The 26,638-nt window shown below is 38.9% G+C and overlaps 2 protein-coding genes and 1 non-coding gene across 4 annotated transcripts; all 3 read left to right on the top strand.

The window, feature by feature from the left end:
• Nucleotides 1-7,445: 7,445 nt before the first annotated feature.
• Nucleotides 7,446-15,085, top strand: LOC136763413 (nuclear inhibitor of protein phosphatase 1). Its single transcript, XM_066717415.1, has 7 exons — nt 7,446-7,583; nt 8,648-8,708; nt 9,608-9,761; nt 9,937-10,154; nt 10,508-10,652; nt 10,966-11,030; nt 11,332-15,085. The coding sequence occupies exons 1-7, from the start codon at nt 7,534-7,536 to the stop codon at nt 11,689-11,691; spliced, it is 1,053 nt and encodes a 350-aa protein (XP_066573512.1). The 5' UTR covers nt 7,446-7,533; the 3' UTR covers nt 11,692-15,085.
• On the top strand, nt 9,146-9,307 carry LOC136763802 (small Cajal body-specific RNA 1). Its single transcript, XR_010821112.1, has one exon.
• Nucleotides 15,086-18,473: 3,388 nt separating the features above from the next.
• On the top strand, nt 18,474-24,908 carry LOC136762809 (carcinoembryonic antigen-related cell adhesion molecule 8). 2 transcript variants are annotated; one of them, XM_066716347.1, is made up of 8 exons: nt 18,474-18,765; nt 19,952-20,269; nt 20,394-20,723; nt 21,598-21,891; nt 22,226-22,513; nt 22,725-22,853; nt 23,226-23,278; nt 24,599-24,908. In XM_066716347.1, exons 1-8 carry the CDS (start codon nt 18,678-18,680, stop codon nt 24,773-24,775), a joined length of 1,677 nt encoding a protein of 558 aa, XP_066572444.1. In that variant the 5' UTR covers nt 18,474-18,677; the 3' UTR covers nt 24,776-24,908. The 2 variants fall into 2 exon arrangements, with proteins under 2 accessions (XP_066572444.1, XP_066572443.1); XM_066716346.1 differs by having other exon boundaries at nt 23,211-23,278.
• Nucleotides 24,909-26,638: the final 1,730 nt, after the last annotated feature.

Below are 26,638 nucleotides of genomic sequence, written 5' to 3'. Positions count from 1 at the left end.
CTCAGTCTGTTCTGTGCCAGGTCAATTCGATCGCCTACCACCTGCAGCTGCCCCCTCACTTCCGGATCGCACCCACATTTCACGTCACCCTCTTAAAGCCAGTGGTGTCGGATCTCTCACCTGCTCCTGCTCAGCCTGCCTCTTCTCCTTCTCCTCCTCCTCCCCCTCCTCTGGATCTGGATGATGGTCCTGCTTATGCAGTGCACTCCCTGCTCCGCTCCCATTGCCTCCGGGGGCCACCTGCAATACCTGGTGGACTGGGAGGGTTACGGTCCGGAGGAGCACTCCTGGGTTCCTGACTCCGATGTCCTTGATCCTTCCCTCCTTTCTGATTTCAGTGCTGCCCATCAAACTGCGCCTGCTCATGGCCATGACTGCTGCCAAACGTGGAGGGGGGTAATGTCACAGACCTGTCCAGAATCACTACAATCTCTCTGCTCCCATTTGCTCTGCACCTCCCAAACCTGTTTGTATGAGGGGCCGTACAAGCCATTATTCATTCTGGGCTTCTCACATACATACATTCTCCTCTCACATATATATATTTTCACTCACACATTCATACTTTTGCTCTCATGCCCATGCAGTCAATGTATACATGTAATATTATATATAATATATGGATGTAAGAAGAGAATATATGTATGTGAGAGAAGAATGTATGCATGTGTGAGAGAGTATAGTGGAAACAGAAGGCAGGTCATTTATCGTGCTGTGATTGGCTGAGAAGCTTGTACTGGTCATGTTCAGGTCACGGTCAGCGTGGACGGTTAAAATTAGCACAGAAATACAACTTGTACGTGCAAAACTATACTTAAGGTTTTTATTTTACGCTTACAATTCAATTCTGCGCTCGTTCAATATCGTTTACACATTTGCAGTTTTGTTTACACATTAGCAGTTCTCGTTGTGCATGCGCAGTTCTCTCTACATGCTCGCAGCTCTTTTTGACTGTTTTCACCCAGACTCAAACACAGCGCGCAGATCAGGCATCCTAGATCACCGCACTGTCGATCTCCATCCTCATCACACATGGCTGACCACACGGCTGCAGAGGCAGTCTAAAAAAGCTTAACGTGGTTTTATGTGCTTTAAGCATAACTATTATTATTATTTTTTTTTTATTTCTTGGCAGACGCCCTTATCCAGGACGACTTACAACATAAGTGCAAAAATACAGAGAAGTACAAGGCATCAATCATTACAAATTTAACTTAGCTAAAACATAGCAATTCAAAATAATACATTTTACAAATTACAATTACAATTTACACAAGTACAGTAAGAGACTTTCTACATCCTGGACGGTGAAAGCTAAGTGCTGTCAAGATGTAGGGTCACAGACAAGGGCTACAGGAAAGGGAGCAAGGAGGAAAACAATCAAGAACACGAGGAGCATTACTTAGGCACGTCCTACTATGAATAAAGAATTGATATGTTTTTACTAACATAAACAATATGATTATGACCTTAGGCTCTGCGTATATTAATTCACTTAAGGTGAATATCACTTAATGTAGAAAACGCTCAACCTGACTTACTGTATTAAAATACCGTCGTTTACATCCCATTTATAAATGACAAGACTGACACTTTCCAAACTGTTACACAAAAGATTGGATGTTTAAAATGACATTAAAAGCATAACTGCCTTGTCTTTTCTAAGCCTTATTGCATTGTTGCCAAGCTGCATTGTGCTTAATGTGGTTTACTGTACTTAAAACTTAACCATTGATATCCAGATTTAATAAATGACAAGACTGACGTGAAGTTGATATTGACTGTGTTAAGTTAAACGCCTCTTCATTTGTATAGGACTGGTAGGTGTCGTTAGTAAAGCCAGGATCTAAGTGCTTCACTTAATAACCAATAACCACATATTATCTTTCAATATGAAGCACAATTCACACTTCGCTACAACAAGGCTTAACAAGATACTTTTGCTCTTAATATCAATTTGAACATTACATATTTTGTCTATCAGCCTGGGTGGTGCCAGTCTAGTTCATTATAAAGTTTTAATATAAATGGTTAGATTTTACAGTAAAACACGTGAGTTCAACATTAAGCGCAATTACGTCTGGCTAGGGCTTAACACGACACTTTAAACATCCAATCCTTTGTGTAACAGTTTGGAAAGTGTTAGTCTTGACATAAACCACGTCAAGCTTTTGTAGACTCTGCTTCTGCTGCCGTGTGGTCAGCCATGTTTGATGAGAATGGAGATCAATCGTGCAAATTGAATTGTAAGTATAACTAAAAAACGTAAGTATAGTTTCACACGTACAAGTTGTATTTCTGTGCTCGCTAATTTTAACCGTCCACGCTGACCGTGACCTGAACATGACCAGTACAAGCTTCTCAGCCAATCACAGCACGATAAATGACTTGCCTTCTGTTTCCACTATACTCTCTCACACATGCATACATTCTTCTCTTATATACATATATTCTCTTCTTACAACCACATATTATATATAATATTACATGTATACATTGAGTGCATGTGCATGAGAACAAAAGTATGAATGTGTGAGTGAAAATATATGTATGTGAAAGGAGAATGTATGTATGCGAGAAGCCCAGAATGAATAATGGCTTGTACGGCCCCTCATATGTTTTTTTGCCTCCCTCTGCTCCACATATAAACCCCTCACTCACTGTCTGTAACTGTGAAGTTTTGTCAGTTCATCTACAACTCTGAGCATTCTCCCCATGCCTTGTTTTTGTCTTTTACCCTTGATCTCTTGCGTGATCTCCTGACCACGTCTTTGGCTTGCCTTGATTGCCCTGTTCTGCCAGTATCCAACCCCCGCCTGTCTGACTATCCCACCAAGCACTGCAACTGGGTCCCCCTGTTCCCATGTCCCACGGTGCGTAACAATGGTAGGCAGGGACTGAGAAGGACTGACACATCGGCTATAGTATTTATGTAAGTTTCCAATTTTATCTTTTTTCTAATTTCAGCGACTTTGCTATTGAAGTAATCCACTGCAGGTGATATTGGGAGGGATGACCTCTGAAGGCTCTACCTGCTGATTAGTAAGTGTCGCTATTGTGTTAAAAAGAAAGCGCAGGTTATTCTTATGCATCTCTATTAAATTAGAGTAGTAGGCAGATCTAGCAGAGGATGGGGCCTGCTGGTATCTTATTATACTGTCATTCCATGCCACGTGGAAGACCTCTAATTCTGTAGTTCTCCATTTACGTTCATATCTACGGAATTCAGTTTTAAGTGAGCAAGTGGGCTATTTAAACCATGGTGAGTGTTTCTTTGGTTTAATTACTCTGGTCCTTCGTGGAGATACTGTATCTAAAGCAGTGCTTAGTGTATTGTTTAACTTATTTAATAATTCATCTACAGATCCTGTTATGGTGCTGCACAACAGTCATGTGGTTGTTCTTGCTTCACTTCTTGGAGGCGTACTGTTCCTGGTCACGTCAGCTGTCTGGCTGTCAGGCCGGCACTGTGACTGTTCCTCTATTCTCCACCAGAGGTCGCTGACACGCCAAGTTCTATCTCCGATCCTTCTCAATCTTTTCTTTCCCCTCATTATTGAATTATTTCTCAGTAGTTTTCTATCAGTTATCTCACACATGTCTCCAGTTACCTCTACCCTCCCTTTAGTATTTATACACCTCTGTTAGTTAAATTCTCTGCAATGTTTTGCCTTGCCTTTATTGCAGCACCTCCGAGCCTTTGTTTCCAAGTTTATGACCACAGCTTTCCCTACATCGACCTAGCCTTTCAGATATTCCCCTCTAGTATTGTTTGCCCGATCGCCTGACCTCTTGCTCATTTACTTACCTCACCTTTCATTTATCTTTGATAACAGTGATAGCGGGCCCCAGATTTCCTGGATCTCTTATCCCTGGCCTCTGGCGTAACACTGGCTCACTCTCTCAAGTCTGGCTCCAAATGTTTTCATATAGTGTTGTGGCTAGTTTCTCCTGGGGGGGTAACATTGCAAAGGTTCTGAATAAGCGGATCCATAAAGAAGCATAAGAGTATAGAGGCCAACACTAGCCACCCCCTCCACAGTATCTGCCTAGAGCACCAGAGTACGATGGTGGACATATTTATTTTACCATAGATCCTTTTTACCAGGTGCTATGAAGCTTCATAATATGAACACTTTGTTTGTGTGTACTTGTAATGTTTATATGTAGTATTTATTGTGATGTATGTATGTGGCTCGTGCAATCAAACTTACACTTTGGGGATCAATAAAGAATTATCTTATCTTATTTGCTGTTTCCACACCTGTGAAGACAAAGTTATTATTTTCACCTATCCAGCAGCAGAGGAGATTAATTCAAAATAGAGTTTGTGCAAGGAGTATTTCCACATTCAAATTGAGTTATCTAAACATGAGCTATTTGCTGCAATAATTTTGATCGCATCCCAATACTTGGAATGTGTTCACAAGTTAAATAGTTACTTTCTTTTTCTAGTACTATCTTCACAAATTCATTTCTTTTTCATCTTTTGTATAACAGGGGTCATTTAAAAATAAATACAGTCTCAACACTCCAGCCTGAGCTGACTGCACCACCTACAAAAATATATATATAACTGTATGAACAATTATCATATTTATTGTTTGTATGTGGATATGAATATGGATATGTATTCCATGTGTAAATGTGTGTCATTTATTAATAAAGGCAGATATGCATTAGGGTTAGGGGATGTGGAGGTTAGAAGAGTGAAAGGAGCTTTCATGAAAGTAATGGTAAGAGTGGGAGGGGAGGGGAATGGAAAATGAGATGAGATGAAGTGGTGGTCTGAGATGTCCAGGGAGGTCACAGAGAGTGTTAGAAGAGAGGCAGCCTCTGGAAACGATGTGAGAAGAGGTCATGGGGACATCATATGAACCTTTTGGCTTCACTCGCTTGACAACCTGGCAGAATGGGCCGGAACATCAGACCTATCCCTGGTAAGAGGAATGAACCATGGAGCTGCTACAGGGGTGGTGACTGGGGAGGAGGTGGGATGCACAACGCTAGGGGAGTGGAATTCCACTTCAGTAGTTTACAACCCCAATTAGAATTAGACATGAAAAAGTCTGCAATTAATATATATATATATATATATATATATATATATATATATATATATATATATATATATATATATCGTATGGAAGTTAGGTCTGCTAAGAAGAAATAAATGTGTTGTGATTGGAATAGCAATTACTGGTTATGTGTACTGGTCAAGCTGCTGTAGTGAATAAAGACCATGTTCTGTTTTGAAGTCAGACCCCCAAAATAATATTCAATTATTTTGGGGGTCTGACTTCAAAACAGAACATGGTTAAAACAGATATGCGTTAAAAGAAACATATCTCTCAATTAAGAATCTGGAGTTTTGTACATGTACAGTGCTGAGTGTTATTGTATATTTTGAAGGAAATTTAAAAAACACAATATTATTATTAGTAGTAGTATATATTATAACATAGTGACTCGAGTTGCTGCATGGAAGACAAATCTGGGACTTCTGTTGTTTTTCCACTGTATCCAGGACTCATACTGAAACTCTGAAAAAGCACACATGCTGGCTTTTGACATCCACTATTATTTGGTGAGGTATACAGTTTAAGTATAAGTTGTTTATACCAGAGAATCAATCCCAGGTGAGGAACACTGCTGTTGTACCCTTTAGTTAAAAAATATAATAATAAAATAATATAGCAATACAAAAATACATATTTTACCATACCTTCAGGAATCTCGCTAGATCCACTTTAATCCAATAAGTGTAGCGAATATGAGGCCAAGAGTTTTGCAAAAGGACAGCAAAGAGAACCAATTCAGTTTCTATATTTTGGGCCAGATTAAATCAAAACTTTGACTCACCCGCTAATAGAAAACTACAAATCTGTCCATAGTAGCGGTTACATTTATGATTAGAAGAAAGTGGCATCTTACTAAAAATGAAGCTGCAACTGAGTACAGTTCTGTAGTTTTCTATTAGCGGGTAGGTCAAAGTTTTGATATAATCTGGCCCCTTGTCTCTCTACTAAGTGAAACACAAATTATATATACTTCTTTTCACAGACTTTCTCCACCTAAAAAAAGCTAGGCCTTATAAGTTTGAATGGGGTTAACATACCACCCTGGTTGTGGTTTTGTACTCAAGAGTTTCACTCTTTGTCGTTAATGCATGCAAATGACTTCCTTTAATTTTATAAGTGTTAGCATTACTTTTCAGACAGTGACATTATTTTTACACTAGTTTTTTTGACATGTACAAATTTTGTGTCCTACGTTGGTTCGTTGAAAAACACCCTTCATGAATAACTATACACCTTTTTGCACTATGCAGTAAGTTAGCATCAAGGTTAGATTGTAAAAATGCAGGTCACTAAACTCTGATTTTCCAAGTATAGAGTACCTGCTCAAAATGATTGGGAAGCAGAAAGTTAATTATCTTTCCATAGGGTTATTAGGGTGATTTGTGGAAACACAATTATGGGTAATGCTTCTGTTATTCAGCAAGTTCGGAATAACATGTATTCAGGACAATCTCAATTCACTGTCAGTAGACCTTTGTAAGTGTGCTTGTGAATGGCAAAACAAAACAAACACATCACAATTAATATATAACCATGTTTATTTTCTGCAGGAATTTTTTAATTTCAAATGCTGGTAGAATTTTGTGATGCTGATGTTTTTTATTTACAATTTTACAATGTTTGTTAACCTGCACCTAGCATGTCAGCTGAACTATTTTCTTCAGTTATGTCCATTTATAATGTACAATGTCAAATTGATGTGTTGTTACAAAAAAACTAAAAACATTAGCATTCCTCTTACAAATACACAAACAATTATACGGTTGTAGTAAATACTATCCACATCTTTCACCTGCAACAGTGGAAGTTTTTCATTAGGTTTTTTATTTTAATAAATATTGTAGTGGTAGTCCAGACTATGCAGAAACTAGGCTCAATCAGCTGGGATATTTTGCTGTTTTCTCTAAGATGAATCGGACTCAATCAAACGGAAAATATATGATTAACAAGTATATTTTATTCAACGGAACACATGTTTCAAATGATAGATGTGAATACTTTTGATTGCAAATATGTGTGGTGTGTATGTCTGGCCGTTTTATCCAATTGACAGATTCAAAATGCTTGTCTGCGTGGTGACTGACATCTGCTGGACGTGCCAAAGCTGAGGAACAATTCATTTCCAGTTCATGATGGTTGCTTTGGATTACCAAAACAATACATTGGATACAATTGGAATGATAATTTGGTGCACTGCATAAAATTGACGTATTTATGTGCATTTGCATGGTTTTATAATTGGTTTCACTAAAAACGTGAAATAAACTCCCTCTCTTTATAAAGAAATGCTGAGACCGTGTAATAATTTGACACTTCCCTTTCCATGGTCAGCGTTCGCTTTTCCAAAGAACTACAATTCCCAGCAACGCCTCCACTGGCGGAAGGTGCGTTAGGAAGTGAGCCTCTCTTACCCAGCATTCCGCGGGGCAGTGTGAATGGAGTATGAGGGAAGATGGCAGCGAACCCTAGCGCAAACAAACCTCTCTTTGATTGTCCAACATGGTAAGAAGCACGAAAATGAGACCCAGAGATGAGGCGAGGTTTTAAGTGAGGCATATACAAGCGGGACTGCAGTGCTCTCCGGAAAACTGCTTTCAGAAACATATGCTACTTTATTCAGTGCTTTAGAGGAAATGTCTTATCGGTGCAGCGCCGAGGCACTGTGTCAGATTGTTCCCAATAAGTGTGTCGATCACAGTGCAAGATCCGGGTTGTGTGTTTGTCCCTTTTTTAACACTTTTGTGTTTCATGGGGTGTGTACTCCTACAGGTACATATGAGATGTAGTGCTTGGTGTATCGTGCAGCCTTGATGTAGTGGGCGTGTTAGTTTCTGTTTAAACGCGAGGGTATAGGAAGAATAAATTAAGCACAAAGTTTCAGCATCGAAAAATGCATACAGTATCACGTCTTAAAGAGGATAATTAGTCATCACAGTGGCTTCAGCTTGCAAAATTACCTTAAGCATTAGTTTAATTAACAAGATGTGCAGATTCACAATAGAACCAAAGGAAATGCCGTGTGCAAGTTTTGCTTCAGTCACGTTGTTTGAATAACCTTTACTATTATCTCTGCATACAATTATTGTTTTCCAAAATGATCTACATCCCTATTGATTATCTAAGTGATATACTATTATCTTGCTCAATGTTTGAACATGCACATTAAAAAATGATTATATCGCATTTGGCCCTAAAACATTAAGTGTGAACCTTCTGTGTATATGCATAGAGCCAAATAAAACGTATATATTTTCCACTAGTGTCGTGTAGTGTTTATTGCATATGTCAGAAACACTGGAACACAAACAGCAGTTGCGTCTGTAGTATACTCATTTAATTTCTTTTAAGTGTGTTTGCATTATGAAAATGCAACCAAGGTAATTTCAGTGAAATGACTGATTTAAAAATATTCTGTGTCATGTGTGTCCCAGTGTTCTGTGGTCAGCTGGTCTCCCTGTAAACAGTCACTAGTAAGGACAGGATTGCTAAGACTGGTTTATACAGTTTTAGATGTATGGACAAGGTGCTCTGTGGCCTGATGGCTGTGTTTTTCTCGTGTTTTTCAGGGCCGGAAAGCCACCACCTGGGCTGCATCTGGACGTAGTGAAGGGAGACAAGCTTGTAGAGGTAAGAGCTCTCTAATCCTTGCTTAACCTGCTGATGACCTGAGTGATGCATACTTTTGGCTTGAAGGAACAGCTGAGATATGGTCAGGGATTAGGAAATTAATCACGGGCCTAAGGAATACAGCCCATTCTCTCATTGGAATTGTTTTACATTTTTTGTGAAATCGCATTTGTGAACAATTTTGCCCCCCCAAACATGGGGCCTATGTGTTTCAGTGAGTAATGGGAAACTCATTTTCTGCTATTTCTGTATTCAGTGGCAGTGAAAATGCTTTTGTTTAAAATGAGATGCCAGGGCAAATGTGAATTGGTACTAAAGAGTACTTTAGCTGATTGTGAATGTACCTTTAATTTTGTACATTTCCAAAGCCATCGCTACTTTTTGTTCAATTCACCTTCACCTTCATGTTTAATGTATGTATATGTATTGACATAAAATAGCACCTGATACTAACCTGCCAGTCTGCTAGCCAGTGCCCCCTGTGTACTGGGCTTTAATAAGTGATTGCTGGGTTCCAAAGGTGCGAGACAAAAAGCAGCCCTGAGATTTAAGCTCTGAGTGGAAAGACGCACTCCGTGTTATAACTCAGAGGCACACTTTAGACGACATCAGTGTGTTCCTCTCTTTTCACTCTACCCACCAAACTATACCCATTCAGTATTCTCATTCATCATGCTTTAAAACACCCATAGCCATGTGTCACAATTGTGTACCTTCTGTGAGAGACCTATTTCTCTTTTGAGGGAAAGTGAATGTGATGAGTAGAAGAATGTTATGCAGGAAAATGTCAGAAAGGTAACCACACTCTTCAGTGTGACCTGCATGACTTCCTGCATGACCAAAAGTTGAAATAAGAGTTACCAGCTCTGCCTTGGGTGCTGTTCTTTGTGCTTGAGTAGAAGCTGATCATTGATGAGAAGAAATATTACCTCTTTGGGAGGAACCCAGACATCTGTGACTTCACAATAGACCACCAGTCATGTTCTCGTGTGCACTCAGCTCTGGTCTATCACAAACACCTCAAGAGGGTCTTCCTCATCGACCTCAACAGCAGTGAGTATATTCTTCATATTATTATACAATTGCATAAATAAAGAGTTTGCAGTGTTATTCACTCTGGGGGCCCTTCTGCAGGCCAGTGGTCATAGAGAATGGTCACCCTCAGGTTTTTTTTTTGAGCCACTGTTAAGATGTGATGGATGAGTTTAGCTTGTGTATGTACCTACAGCCCATGGGACCTTCCTGGGACACATCCGCCTTGAGCCACACAAGCCACAGCAGGTTCCCATCGACTCCACAGTGTCCTTCGGGGCCTCCACACGGGTGTACACACTGCGGGAGAAGCCGCAGACCCAACCCAGCGCCACAGCCGGGGACAGCAAGACTGGGGAGGACGAGGAGCTGAAGGGCCTGCTGGGGCTGCCCGAGGAGGAGACTGAGCTGGAGGTCAGGGTCGCTGTGTGATGATGTGCGTCCATCTGTCGTTGTGTTTGTAACGATGTGTCTGTTGCCTGTACCTGTCAATCCATTACGGTCCCCCTCTGCTTTGCTCTGAATGCGTGTGCCTGGCTGTCTGAGGCTGTCTGTGTTTGTGTACTGTTTGGTTACACTGTTTTTGTTTTTAAATGTTCCTGTGTGATTGTGCATGTCGCATTGCCCAAGTGTGTCACTGGCAAGACATACACATATAAACATATTTTTGGGAATTTTATGGGTTAAATTGGCCTGGAAGCCAACCACTGACCAGAAGCCATCTTTTCTGTTCCCCTGATGTCCTCTGTGATTATCGTTCACCACAGAACCTGACGGAGTTTAACACGGCACACAACAAACGGATCTCCACCCTGACCATCGAGGAGGGCAACCTGGACATCCAGCGGCCCAAGCGAAAGAGGAGGAGTTCTAGGGTGACCTTCAGCGATGAAGAGGAGATCATCAACCCAGGTACATGACCTCAGTCAAGTTTTGATCCATTTACACAGTCCTGTGCCGATAGCTGGTTTATTTACAACTTAATCTTTTTCATTCCTTAAATCAACGTTGGAAGTCAAATGTAAAAAGAAACATGTCTGTCAAGCACTGGTCATAATTGTTAATGGTAATTGTCATGAATTTGCCGATGTGCATGTGTTCTGCAAACAAAAAATAGTCTGGCAACCACTGGTCCAGCCCGTGACCATGACAAATCCGATGACATTTTCTTGAATAATATCAGTTTTGAAATCAACATCAATAACCTACTTTTTTTTTATTACAGAGGATGTGGATCCCTCTGTCGGACGCTTCAGAAACATGGTTCAGACAGCTGTGGTGCCAATCAAGGTAAGGATGTTTGCAGTGTCTACAACTAATGCAGCTTTTTGCAATACAGTGAGCGACTGTGGCACAGAGCGCTGGCATTGGTTCCTGTAAAACACGCTCTGGAACATTTTAAAAAGCAGAGCTACATATCCATCTCTGCACCTCCGCTTTCCTGACTGATCACAGTGAAAAGTGAGCCTTTGTCTTTGTGACGGCAGCACTTGCTACTAGAATCAAAATGCACAGCTCTTGCAACGGTACTGTTTGCCTTTCTGCATTCGTGTCTACCGCAGTGCCCCACAGCCTGTCTTTCCCTCCACAGAAGAAGAAGATGGAGGGCCATGGCACGCTGGGCCTGGAGGACTCCGTGGCCAGGCGGATGCAGAACTTTCCCTTCAGTGCGGGGCTGTACGGAGACCTCCCCCCCACCAGCAACGAGGCTGGGGGCCACCCCGCCGGAGCCCACGGGGGAGCAACTATCCTGGGTGGGCTTCCCCTGCCCTTCCCCAACCCGGCCCCCGACGTGGACCTGGCTCCTGCTGCCACCCAGCCCCCCATCTCCCTCAACCCCACCCCCGCACCCGGCCCCTTCCCCTCTGAGGGTCACAACGAGCCCCGCAAGAAGAAGTACGCCAAGGAGGCCTGGCCTGGCAAGAAACCCACCCCCTCCCTGCTCATCTAGCCCTCTGCGTGGACTGCAGGAGGGACGAGGAGGAGGCGGTGGCGACGTTCAAGGCGCTCCTGTGTCTGAAAACCTCAGTAAGCACCTTGTTGTTGTTCGAATGCCAACTGTGCTGCTGACTGGACGACACGTTTTGCGGAAGTCGTTTTTGCGTCTGTATTTTTGGGGGGCCAGAAGGCTTCTACGTACTTGTGATAAACTAAGACCATATCATCTGCTGTCTGTGGGCAGCTTTTGATCTTTTTTTAGAGGAGCAGTGGAGCTCAAAACACCGTTAAAAGACACTTTCTTCTTCATTCACGTACAGGACTTGGTCAGAAAATAGAAAGCACATTTGGATCAGGTGCTCACTGAGGTTCTTCAACACCACTGAATCCTTGATCATACGTCCAGATAGGATGAAAACACATTGTAATTGCCCACTGTGATCAGTAATTAATTGCGTACTTCTCAGTGTGGGTAATTACAATTGCCCACAGCTTTGCTGCAGGAGATGAGTGGCTTTTCCTTTTTCCTTTTTGTTTTTTTACTTTGTTTTAACTTTTATTTTTTAAACCAAGGGAAGGGCTTTGGGGGTTTGAACCAGTACAATGTCTCCACCAAGTTTGACAAGCTCTAATTTCATTGACCAAACAGGTTCTTTATGCATCGAATCTGCTCCAAATTGTTGGCAAAAAGGAGGTTTGCCCCGAAAAAAAAAAAAAAAATAACACATGAACTACAAGTGACATTAATATGGTGAAGTCTGTTTCTGTTTGCAGTTGGTGCTCTGTAACCTTAAATCTTCAAAGTGAATACAGACAGAGACTCCTTTTGTCTTTTCATTTGGTAGGATACACCTGGGTTACACCAAGGTTACGTAGTTGACTGTGAGAAGTATTACCTTTTATTAATCTTCTCTATGAGGATGAAGCATGAAAAGTAATTAATTTCACAGTCATGTGAGCTTTGTGCTGCTTACTGTATGTGCTTTAAGTAACCATACAATTATACACCTGCTCTTTCCTTGACGTTAAATTGGGTTCATTTTAAGTGATACAAGGATGCCTTCGGTGTACACTAATCTTCAATTCCGACTTAGTGTTTGACACTTCATAGAGCACAGCATTGTCAAAAAATACGAAATCAGGGGACCGCAACATGGAGTAACCTTCGCTGTAAATGCATGTACCGTGTCTCAACACAGTCGTGGAGGGGAGAAAATGACGAAAATTAGGTACACTCCAGGATTTTAGACATGGCCACATATTTCACTATCTTCAGTGTCATGAAAAGTATGCCCATCTTTTATGGTACAAGCTCATCTTATTTCAACAAACCAATCTTATTGTCTGATGGGTCTGTGTGCGATGGAATACCTATGAAATACTGACCAGGACACTAGCAATGTAATATTCCAGCAAGTGTGAGTGCAACCTGACTGAGTGCAGTGAAGCTGGGAGAGAAAGTCTGTTAATGAGAGGGTGTTTTACAATTTCATTATGTAGATCAGCCTTTGATACTGAGAGATTAAAACTTCCTTTGAGTGCAGCGCCTGCACATGGAGAGTGACATGCACAACTGTGAATCCTTTTTGTATTATGGGTCAAATAAACCAGAAGAAATGCATACTGTGAAGCCTGTATTTCAGATCCCTACCTCGTCCTAGATAGTGGATGACGTTTTTCACCATTCACTGTGTGTCATTATTTACTGTAGTTGCTTTTCCAGAGGTAATACCAGTCCTGTTGGCATCCAAATATTTATTCCATACAGGAGAGGAACGGTCCAGGTCACAGGTCTGGTACTGAATAGAAGGGCCAGGAGGAAATATTGTCACATTCAAGATGCATTTTGTCATTTGAAGACTTTGATATTTTACACTCTATATTGGCACAGTCTGTAATCTGTGTTCATTAAGGAAGTGTACAGGGCATTAATACAAGGATTCAAATATCTTGTGCATAAGTACTTAAGACATGTAAGACAGTTTCCATGCTCTATACATAATACATTATATACATATATATAATGTTTACTAATTTTCTTTAGTCTGTTTTAAGTTTGACTGCCGTGTTCTTTGGTATACATTTTTTCATTTATATCTCAGTTCCTTCCATGTGTTAAGTTCTGCATCTGTTTTGCTATTTAAGGAAAATAACAATGGGCTTACTACAGAACTCACCTTTTCTCCCATTTTTATTTTAAATATTTTTTCTTTTAGTAGTTTCTGGTTATTTATTAAGAAAGTAGGATTGAAATGGTAAAAGTGACAATTTAATGAATGTTTACTTCCTTAACAAACTGGATGACAGGATTATTTAAAAAAAAAAAGCTCAAAGGTTGCAGCTTCGACAAGCAGTGAAGACGGGGGGTGTTTGAGTGCTCTTACCTTGGCGGTGCTGATGTAGAAGGTTATATGTACTCTGAAAAGGTGTCCTGGTTGAATCAGAGTTCAGAACCATGCAAATTATTTCCTCTTCCAAGTTATTGACAAATTGAAAAATATTTGATTCTCAAGACCGACTGTTTTACATCGAACAGGAGCTGACAAAAACTATTTTGGTATCTGTACTGCTTTGTTGTAATTTTCTATTGCAATTGGACACTAGCAATTTTGCTAAATATGTAATTCTAGGATTGATGACAATGGGCTGTTACTTCAAACTAAACCCAAGGCTCAGCACATCATTGCCACTAGAGGTGGTGTTGTACAAGGCTATAGGCTGCCTTCAGTCTTTTATCACCACACCAATAATCTGAAAGGAAAAGAATCCCAAATGACTGGGCATAGTCTGCAACAGTCATGGATTTGTAAATTATAAGCTCAGTTCAGTATTTATTTTCACAGGGTCCTACTGAAGTGACCCTGTATTTGCTTCAGTGCCAACTAGCTGTTATCCCAACTTTTTAAATACCTTGATATCCTAAAATGGCTCATTTCTGTACAATTTTCAGAAAGATGCTGTATCCATAAAAATGAGATAATATTTTATATCAATAGTAGTCTATCCAGTTCAAGCTGTTCTAACAAAAGTACAAATATTATATTTATAAGATTTGTGATTAAATGTAAACCAGACACGTATAACGGTGACACAGGAAATGCATAGTTAATGAGAAATTCCACCAACAGGCATTTCAAAATAAAACCAAAGATATTTTAAGTGTTCTTTATGAGACTGAATTGAATAGTGCCTCATCTCTTGGTCAATGAAATTAGCAGATCTGCTTTCTGGAGAGGTGCTCCATATCTTTACACTGCTGTGAATAGGCTGAGCAATTTATATGAGCTGTGTACAGACATGTACAGTTGTGTTATAGACTTTTTTTTCACACTTTGGACAATTCCAGCTTTTAACCTGTAAGCCGTGCTTAACTGTAAATTAAAAGCAAAAAGATTTTTTTTCACGAACCCATTGCAGGCCTGTCTCTCTTGTGCAGTAAGAACATGATGCCAACACTGAAATCTCAATCTCGAAGGGGGTCTTGCCAGGTATGATCTGCCATTCCAGGGACATTTCACCTTGTTAAACATTCTTAGGTTTCACGAGTCCCTTATAAATGGGTGACGTTCTTTGTTTGGAGCAACACCATTACTGTTCAATGAACCTCAAAGAGAAATGGCAGTTTGAGTCTTCCTTGGCCTAGGGGAAGTGAGGGAACTCTCACTTGTACTTCGTCCACCACAGGTGGTAATTAAGACCTGAGGTACTAACTCTTGACAAATCCACCCTATGGAATTACACAGGCACAGCCAGGATTTATATCTCTGAGCTCCAGACATTAGGGTCTATCTGTCCCACACTCGCAGCAGAGACTACAGACAAACAGAATCATCTGAGCTCTTCTTTCCCCATTTGGCTAATTTTATTTTCATTTTTTATTGTGACAGCTTTCAATACTATCTGATCTGAGTGTTTAAAAGAACAGAAGCAAGATCTGAGTAGTAGCTAAACAGACCCCACAGGAAGGTCTGATTGGAGGAGGAAGCTGAAAAGGTCAGATTATATTTAACATCATTACAAGTCTTGGGCTCCTGATACTGCAATGCTTATCTAACCATTGCTGATAACTGCAGCAGAAGGCTACTCTACAATCTTCTTAAAAGTAAGTAAATCTTGCTATTTTTATTCTAAGGTAAGCACGGTTATACCAAATCTTACTGTGCAGGTACTTTATTCCAATTGCTAAGTAAAAACAATGCATTTCTAGCTTGTACAGTTGAGTTGAAGCAAACTTTAAACTGGGATTTCATTAATAATAATATATATATATATATATATATATATATATATATAGAGAGAGAGAGAGAGAGAGAAATTATATATATAGATAAATTATCTATATCATATATAGATAAATTATTATCTATATCATATATAGATAAATTATCCTTCTATATATGATATAGATAAATTATCTCTCTCTCAATATATATATATATATATATTTATCTATATCATATATAGATAGATAGATGGATAATATATCCTCATGATTTGTTTGCTTGTATTTTGGTCATGAATTGCTTTTTATAATACAAATATTTAAGTATTTTTTGCAAAATTGAATTCCTAGTATTGCCGTCATCCGTAGAAAGCGGAACCCAGTCATTTTGCTTGGTGACAGTTTGAAAACTACAGGTTTTCATGTACGAAGATTGCCAAATGCATGCTTCCTTTCCAGATAATGGGTGTCTTTGAAATCTTACATATTAAATTAATATACAGTAAAAACTACAGGAGCATAACATACAGCAGCATTTACAGTATGTGTGTATAAAGGCGAATTCACAGCATGTGTGTTTGTAGGTAAGAACAGTATCACAGCAACGACCTACGCAGTTTACTTTCCATAAACATCAACTCATTGAATCAATACGAAACTGCGTTTTTGCTGGAAGACTCTTTACAAAGCTGTTCTTGTTGATGTTTATTTGTTTATTAAAAAATAATTACATGAAACAATGCACTGAAATAGTTAAACGATATAATGAGATTATTGATTTGCAAGAGCTGTACAACAATTAACCTGAGATTCCACCCTAATTATGAATGTTGGCGTTTTTTTAGTGATAATCTAATTGTTTGTGTTGCTAAATCATAAAAGAGACCATCGAAAATAGGTGGGTTGGAAATTAAAAGTAAACTATGTCTAACACCCATGAGCGATCTACACTTCGTAGAGGTTTGTTAGACGTGAAGAACAAAGCATCGCATGTCTGTGGTAACTAAACAAGCATTTGGGCCACAGGAAAAAAAGCTCCCTTGTCTACTGAGAATTAATAAGCAATACAATTATGATGATGATTTACTTTATATGTATTGTAATATTTTAATTATTTTTAAACGGCTAAAAAGGTTTTCAAATTTGGTGACAATTAAATTAATTAATGATGGATTTCTCATCCTCTAAATTCACAAGAGCTCCATTACAATACCTTCTTTGTATTGTTCGCCTTTTTTGTTCAATCTTGTGAATGTGTGGCTATACAGGCGATTCGATTCCTTTATTGTCACTCAACCGCATCACAGGCGCACCGGTGGCTCAAAATCTTGGGTGCAGTTTCACGCAACATAGCAGTATGACAACTTCCCTAAATACCTGATTTACACAACACAATATACAATATACACGTATACCTTGCAACCCCTGCAATAACACACATACTCTATGTAGGCTAATCTTCAATAACTGTAATTAAATATATGCCAACAGTTTTCAATTTGAAATATGATACTTATTATTTGTATTATTATTTGTATTTTGGTTATTAGTACTTTTTTTTTTTACTTGCTTCGCTTGGTGTATTTCTAAGTAACTAATGTACTGTATTGTTCATAGGCTAGTGTGCTGAGTCAAACGAAACCTTCCAGACAAAACCACTGAAGTATTGCAGAAAAATGGGTTGCTGCAAAATTATATTGGTGGCCAATTGTGTGTGAAACCTGACAATGCTGTGAAGAGCTGGACCAAAAAGAACCCAAATACAGACGAGCAGGCGAGAACTATCTGATAACAAATAGTCTGGAAACAATATACATCCCCCACTCGCTATTTCTCAGTAAATTATACCCTGATCAGAAACGACATGGAGCCTGTGGGTAACCACAGTTAGTTTCCACTTGCATAGGTTTCTTTAATTATTATTATTCTTTTATCGCCCCTCTCTGCAAAAGTCATCAGTGCAAAATAACTTTATCTTGCAAGAATCTGCATTTACATTTTCGGTGGGATTCTCTTGGATTCTGGATTCTGGATTCTCCTGACTGGTTTTCAAGAGTCTCGATCATTATCTGACTTCAATTTTACTGCTGATGGGTAACTTTTTATTAATTGATGGGATTCGCAAGGAGTTTTATTTTATTTTATTATTATTTTTGTTTTAAAATAATTACATTATTCCAGGCATTCCCAAACCGATTATGGAGGACCTCCGTGATCTTTTATTTATTTATTTATTTATTTATTTATTTATTTATTTCTTTCTTTTTCGTTGCAACGAAGATCTTAATTGCTTAATTGAATCCTTAATTGAACTAACAATGCAATATATGTCTCAATTATGTAATTAAGAGCTCGGCTGGAACAAAAACCAGCAGGGAAGGTGTGATAATCCCTCCATTAATCAATAGAATTCAATGCTATAATATTGTATTTGATGTATTTTTCATCACTTTGATCTAGCGTATATCTTTGAAGATGAATTCCATGCATATCTATTTTATTGTACATTGTGAATGGGAATGCATTGTTTAGGCAACCCTGGTCCTTGAGTGCCACAACCATGCGCGTTTTTTAGATATTTCTTAATCGTCAGTTACTAATTACCTGTAACAAATGGTTATTAAGCAAAGCACCTAATCAATTAATTAAGGGTTGTGTGGAAGACAAGAAACAGAAGTGTCTGTAGCGCTCCAGGACCACGATATTTATACGGGAAGAGCTTCAACAGTCTCGACTTATCCCTTTTTCCTCCAAAGGCAACGGTTTGCTGAAGGTGAATGGCCAGGTCTGGTCCGCGGCTGACGGCAGGGGCTCTGCTGCTGGGATTACTGTGCTCAGTGTCGGGGGCGCCGCACTCATTTACAGGTACTCTGCTGCTAATTCAGCCACACACACTTAATACGTGCATGTTAATACAGCAACTGTGCTGAAATATTGTGAGAAACGCTGGAATTATTTAATATCTAGCACAAACTGTGTAAATAAACTAGTTTCACTCACCATGATATTGTTTTCTGTATTTGTGAACTGTTCTATCAATACTTGTCTGTTTCAAAGCCAACAACCACTACAGTGTTATATTTTACGTAAATGCTACACAATAAAATCAAACTAACCATTTAATTATAAAACTATATTTTTTATACTGAATTATCTGTTCTTGCAAATATCTTACTGTAGAGCATGTAACACTGTTTGAGAGGCTATAGTGTGTTTATGTAGAAGACCACCAATTCCGTGGGTTGTCTATTTCCACTGCTATATATAATAATACGTATTACTTGGCCCCTGTGGAAAAACATATGTAAAAACTTGTTTGTGTGTATATATATATATATATATATATATATATATATATATATATATATATATATATATATATATATAAGCAAATTATGACTTTCAATGGAAATACTCAATGCGTCTAATACATTAAACAAATATGAAAACCGGTCATACCATTGTGAGTGAAAGTTCCTGTGCTGCAGAAATTATAAGATTAAAAAAGATAAATGTTGAAAGAATTTTTAATAAAATGTCCCGTGCGTTTAACTTTAAGATTTATTTTTGGTTATTATTGTTATGATTTTAAAACAACAAACAAACCAATATATATATATATATATATATATATATATATATATATATATATATATATATATATATATATATATATATATATATATATACTATATTGTAAACGCAATTATTTGTATTATTGTTCTATAATTTCTCATTCTCAATTTTTCATACCAAATTTAAAACATTTTGTCTAGAATGATAGAATTATTGCCCTAATCGTTCTGGAATGATTCCCAATCACGGTACCGTTATAATGAGCTAATTAACTGATGGAAGTTTTACAATGTTATGTTATAGTAGAATTTTAAAAGATATTTATTTAGTAATATTAAGTATTACTAATTAATGTATGCATTTGCTTGTGTATGCATTAATGGTAAGACTAATGCTTTATAATGTATCTATAATGATTTAAATTCGTTTTATTTATGTGTATCTTGTTGTGTGTGTGTGTGTGTTTTTCCTGCAGTAAGAGAGCTGTATGTCCCAAGCAGGGGCAAAGCTGTCTTGAGGTGCACGGATAGTGTTTTGATGCACAACGAGCAGTTCCTCTGGTATTACAGCAGCCGCTTAGATACCCCTCGCTTTCTCCTGTTCAACGTTTCCAAATCGGAGGTGATTGGACCCGCTGGCTCGTCTCTGTGCGATAGAAAGACTATAATCCCCAACAGCTCCTGTCTGCTCATTGAAGCCCCGAGGGAAGTAGACCAAGGGCTGTACTCGTGTGATCACTGCGTCCGTGGCCGATGCAGCAGAAAGATCAACATTTCACTGTTCATCCTGAAGGGTTAGTATAGCCTACTTCAGCCCCAGCACCTTTTTTAACCCTGCTACTTATTTATTATTATACCCCCGTGTGCACTTTTCTATTGCATGCAACTTATTTCCCGTCTCATTTGTATTTCCTACAGATATGTCCTTCTTCGCCAATTCCGGACAAACGGTAAGGCTGAGTTGCAGATCCCGCAAATCGATCGTTCTGGATACAGTGCGGTGGTATTACAGCGCAGGCGCGGGACACAACCGCACCAGACTGTTCAATCTGCAACAATGGACTCTGAAACCCGCACAGCCACTGCGGCTACAGATGCTCCCTAACTCCAGCCTGGTCATCAGGGACGTCAGCGCCCAGGACACCGGAATATACACGTGTGATTTTTGCACTGACTCTGTTTGCAACACCATTAAAAGTGTTTCATTAAGTCTTAAGAAAGGCGAAGAAGCAGCCCTTACTCCACTAAGTGAGTTGCGATGGTTAATAATGATGATGATGATGATGATGATGACGAAATACAATGCACTTTCATTTTAAGATTCATAAGATGCTGAGTTATGTCCACTGAGTTAAATTAATCAACCGCAAAAAACTCTAGCTAAAAAATAACAAACAAATAAAAAAAGGCTTGATTGCTGCTATACTCTCAGTGCTGCCTGGCAATACTTGCACCCACCCGCTAATGCAGAACTGCAAACCTGTACTCTGTGGCGCTGCCTCTTGTTGCGGTTTGCTGCTGGGTCAAAGTTTGTATTTAGTGCACATCGTCTTGTCAAAAACAGACTTAGAAAACCGAAAGCTGAAAGTTGTTTTTATTATTTATCTATGTAAATGCGGTCCCATTTCAAATAGTAGGCCTATATTTGAAGTAGGTATTTTTTTTTTCTTTTCAGTGTAACTGACTGTATTGCAAGTCCATTGAATGTAGGCTATGGGATGCTAAGTGTAAAATAATAATAATAATAAAAAAAACAAGAGGCTATTTGAATTAGTTTTTGCATAGCCTACTTATTCATAACACCGAATGTCCGAATTTATCCAAATGTTCAAATACTAACATAAATATTATTTAAAATGTATTACAGATTCACGTTTTAGAATTAGTTTGACAATGAAATCTATAATAAAAAGTGCTTTAGTCTATTTATTTGTTTATGTAACTTGGCTCCCTTTATTTATTTTTACTCTTCAACTTGGCAGCTTGACTCAGAATTGTATACTTAGTGATTTACATGACAACTGAAAAATTGTCCGTTGTAATAAGCTTTGGTTATGACATTTTGAGCCTAGTGAATTTCTGCTTGAGTTCTGCTGTAATTATTCTATACAACTTGTTTCAGGACCTCTATACATTCCTGCTGGTACCAACTTTATACAGCCTTGTGGTGGAGACGTGCTGACAGCTGTGACATCAATCAAATGGTTCTTTCAAGCCATGGGAGAAGGAATACCAACATTACTAAATTTCACTTCCTTTGCAAATGGGACAGAAAGGATGTCCCTGCTGCCCAACGCCTCTCTTCTCATCCGGGATGTCCTGGGCACAGACGCTGGCAACTACAGCTGCTGGAGGGAGAGCAGCAGTGACCCAGACAGACAGAGGCTGCTCTCTCTCACTGTGTGTGTGCTGACAGGTGAGGCACTGCATGTATTCAGTGTATATAATTAAGAAGTATCAGTTCCTTTGTATCAAATAATTAGGAATTTACACGTTTACACGTGTTAGTGGTCAGACAGGCTAAACCTTACCTTTCCAGGCTGTAAAGTAAAAAAAAACAAAAAAACATGGAATCTAAAATTGTCATCAGTTACACTTTCTTCATGTGTTGAAATCCAATCCTGTTTCTTTTTTTATCTAAATAATTACATGTCATTGCTACATTAGGTCATAAATACTGCTATAGTGTATATATGGATATACTATTAGCCATCCATATACAGGTTGTCACAACGTGTTTTCCATTGCAGTCACAGCGGACCAGGTCAGTCCAGTAAGCAGGGGCTTGCAGACTGTCCTGAACTGCAGTCTGCTGTGTGGGAGCACTGGGGACCCGGCTGTCCTGTCCTGGAGCCACAGTAATGGGAGTGAGCTGGAGCCTGGAGTGGAGACGCATATCAACACGTCTACTGGGGTGACTTCTCTGCTGAGAATTCGCCCCACAGAGAACACGACACTGAGGTGCGCTGTCCAGGTCAGAGGAGAAGAGAGAGTGAGCATGGAGTTCACCGTTCACACGCACCGTGATGCTGCTCTCGGTAAGGGGGGAAAGCACTGTCCTTAAGATGGAAGATTTGGACCTACACAAAAAAGAAAATGCAAAAAAGTTTATTTAGCAGAGTTTTATGTACAGCAGAAATATACTAATGTACAAATACTTGGAAATGATTAATATTAAAACCAAATTCATATACATTACGTTCTATTCTTGTACATAAAGTATAACTTTTTGTTTGCTTGCTTTCCTAGGAAACGACACAGTGCTAAGTAATCCCTCTTCTGACTCACTGGCTCCTGTCCTGGGGGCTCTGGCCAGCTGTCTGTCCATTGTCACTATTCTCCTACTGTGTTTTCTGTGCAGACGAACTGCTGCTAAAGGTAAAGCTCAATACAGTGCTTTTAAGAAACTTCTTCTGCTTTTGATTTCTACAGGCCTGTGTATTTTCCAAAAATGTTTTATTCATATTCAGCCTTTTGCTTGTCAGGTTCAATCTATGCAGTGCTTGATATTCAGTGAAACTATTTGTCTTAAAGGATCGGGTAGGGGCAATAACCTGTTCAATACATGAAACCGAAGAGTTTTTGTTTCCTAACTGTTGAAAGACCAATAGCTTTATTTGTTTTAACTGGAAAATGCAGATTAGAAATTAACACACATTCTGTTCTGAGGAAACATGAAAACAAATGTATTTTTTCTGTGTTTATTATGCATGTTATTTTAAAATATATTCACAGGTTTTTCTCCTTCAGGAAACAAGAATTCTGTTGCAGAATCCAGAGCTGGGTCTTCAAGGAGGGAAGAGGTACCTTTGTTAAAATAATACCAGTTTACAGTAATTGTACCAGTTGCTGAGAAACATTATTAAATTTGCTGTTGAAAGCTTGTCTCAGTGTTCACCGGACTTGGCGAAGGGATGTTAAAGTTGCCTTTAAACGGAAATATATTAATATTTTAAACGTGTATTATTTACATCTCTGTTAAAATGAGTGTCGTTGCACTGAAAAAAATGCATCGAATAAAGGCTCGTAACACATTAATAGTTGTCGTTATTAATACCTCAGAGTCGCGGTTTATCTGCTGTTAATTCATTATTAATAAATGATCAGTATAAACTCCAAATGTAATATTGATGTCTGACCCAATGCACGCTTACTGATGTGAGGCTGCACTGTATTTTCTGCTTTTAGTTCACATTGCCTAGGACCTATACTTTATACTGGTTTATTTTTTATTTTGCATTGATTGCATTTTAATGTAATATCAATAATAATCATATAGTGCGTTGTCTCATTATCTTCAAAATGTACATTCGTAAAATACAGAACGGCTTTAAATAAGCTCTCACACCGCAATCAATTTAAATGTGAAATTCATCATTATTTACATAATCAAGAACTGGGATGATCGCTGTGTCTTGGATATTTTTGATTATTCATACAGTATTACCAAAATGAATCAGATTTGTCACTGCCATGTTCCTGTCCATTTGACATGAAGCAAACTTTTCTCTCTCTCTCTAAACGCCTACACGAGAAGTGTACCCCATCCGCTGTTATTCATGGTTAAAAGCCACGTCAAACCGCAACACGGTACAATTTAGTAATTTATCATTCGTGGGTGGGTCAAAGTTTTGAGGTTGTCTTTTCATTTACTAAAATCATAGAACGGAAAGAAACCTTCTTTACTTATGGACTCATACTAACAAGCAGTTAATGTACTTCTAAACCAGGAGTGTATCCACTTGCACATGCACGACCACACTTTAACAATAAAGTAGTATATTTATGACAATTGCTTATTTTGCATCAACGTGTTACTCCCATATTACTTTGTTGATATGTATTTATTGCATTATATTGCTATTTTTAAATTAACATGTAGCATTTGTGGCTTAATTGTGTTAAAATGGGTCTTGTGGCATAGGAACTTATTTGACATCCAGATTTGCGGCCCACTGATTAATTTAGGTTGCTCACCCCTGACAAAACAACCATTTTAGGGACTGTGATAGTTCCCATGTAGTTGTCTTATCTGTCAAATGCTGTTAGAGGTCCCGTGCAGCGTTAATAAACAAAATTGTTATGACTATAACCCATGTTAATATGCATTTTTTATTTTCCAGTCTCGTGATGCAGATGCTGACGTTCTTTACGCTGTTCTTGAAATCAAGAGACCAGTCCAAAGCCAGGCCAGTGTCAGAACAGAGGACGAGCCCGTGTACAGCTCTGTTTACTTCCACGCACACAGTTCTGCAGAATTAAGGGAAACCGTTCATCTTAACACCAAATATCCTCAGTAACTGGGTTGGACATGGTGGAGCTCTAGGGTTTATGATACAGACATCTCTATTTGGAGGATTTTAAATAATTGTCCACGTGTAGGAGGACACACTGTGTAAAATGATTTTTTTCACTTGTTTTTGTAGATTTTTGTTTTGCATATTGTATATATATTAATTTTAAATAAATAACATTAACATTTACAAGCAGATGTTTCTTTTTCTTGTGTCCATGATACTGATATAACAATGATCTAATACGTAGCGTGCACAGAGTGGAGGTCCGCCCTCGGGATTAGCACTTCCCACCACAGGCGCGCCACAGTGATAAAGTCTTTGACCCACATGGCCTGTATGTATATGTTTGTGTGTATACTGTAGTTTACCATATTTTTACCATGATGCACTGTATCATTCACTATGCGACACTATATTTTCCATGTATTTTTTTAACATATTTGTACTTTGATTTTTACCATGCTACACCATACTATTGGTTACCATGTTTTTACCATGGTGCACCACACTTAATATATATATATTTTTTTAACACATTTGATATGCTACACCTTACAATCTTAATACAGTACACCACACTATCTTATAGGGGACACAAGTTTTCTGTATTTTGAACTTGGACTGTGCTGCTTAACAGCAATGTAAATACTAATTCCTATAACATTTAAAACAAATTATATAAAAAGCTAACAAGTGGTTACAATTCAAACTTAATGTGCAGAGCTTTGAAGAAACAAACATTAAAAACAAATGTGGCAAGAACAGTAGGCCTAATAATTCAATCATCCTCTGTATTATTACAGTTTAATGTTTGTTCTTTACCCAAATCAGATTCATGTATCTGTATTTGTTAACTAGCATGATTAAAGTATACACTCACCTAAAGGATTATTAGGAACACCTGTTCAATTTCTCATTAATGCAATTATCTAACCAACCAATCACATGGCAGTTGCTTCAATGCATTTAGGGGTGTGGTCCTGGTCAAGACAATCTCCTGAACTCCAAACTGAATGTCTGAATGGGAAAGAAAGGTGATTTAAGCAATTTTGAGCGTGGCATGGTTGTTGGTGCCAGACGGGCCGGTCTGAGTATTTCACAATCTGCTCAGTTACTGGGATTTTCACGCACAACCATTTCTAGGGTTTACAAAGAATGGTGTGAAAAGGGAAAAACATCCAGTATGCGGCAGTCCTTTGGGGCGAAAATGCCTTGTTGATGCTAGAGGTCAGAGGAGAATGGGCCGACTGATTCAAGCTGATAGAAGAGCAACTTTGACTGAAATAACCACTCGTTACAACCGAGGTATGCAGCAAAGCATTTGTGAAGCCACAACACGTACAACCTTGAGGCGGATGGGCTACAACAGCAGAAGACCCCACCGGGTACCACTCATCTCCACTACAAATAGGAAAAAGAGGCTACAATTTGCACAAGCTCACCAAAATTGGACAGTTGAAGACTGGAAAAATGTTGCCTGGTCTGATGAGTCTCGATTTGTGTTGAGACATTCAGATGGTAGAGTCAGAATTTGGCGTAAATAGAATGAGAACATGGATCCATCATGCCTTGTTACCACTGTGCAGGCTGGTGGTGGTGGTGTAATGGTGTGGGGGATGTATTCTTGGCACACTTTAGGCCCCTTAGTGCCAATTGGGCATTGTTTAAATGCCACGGCCTTCCTGACCATTATTTCTGACCATGTCCATCCCTTTATGACCACCATGTACCCATCCTCTGATGGCTACTTCCAGCAGGATAATGCACCATGTCACAAAGGTCAAATCATTTCAAATTGGTTTCTTGAACATGACAATGAGTTCACTGTACTAAACTGGCCCCCACAGTCACCAGATCTCAACCCAA

This window comes from Amia ocellicauda, chromosome 11, assembly GCF_036373705.1.
Source record: "Amia ocellicauda isolate fAmiCal2 chromosome 11, fAmiCal2.hap1, whole genome shotgun sequence".
In the NCBI taxonomy this organism is placed as follows: Eukaryota; Metazoa; Chordata; class Actinopteri; order Amiiformes; family Amiidae; genus Amia; species Amia ocellicauda.
Note: the sequence above shows the minus strand (reverse complement) of the source record. Positions and strands in the feature narration are given on the sequence as shown.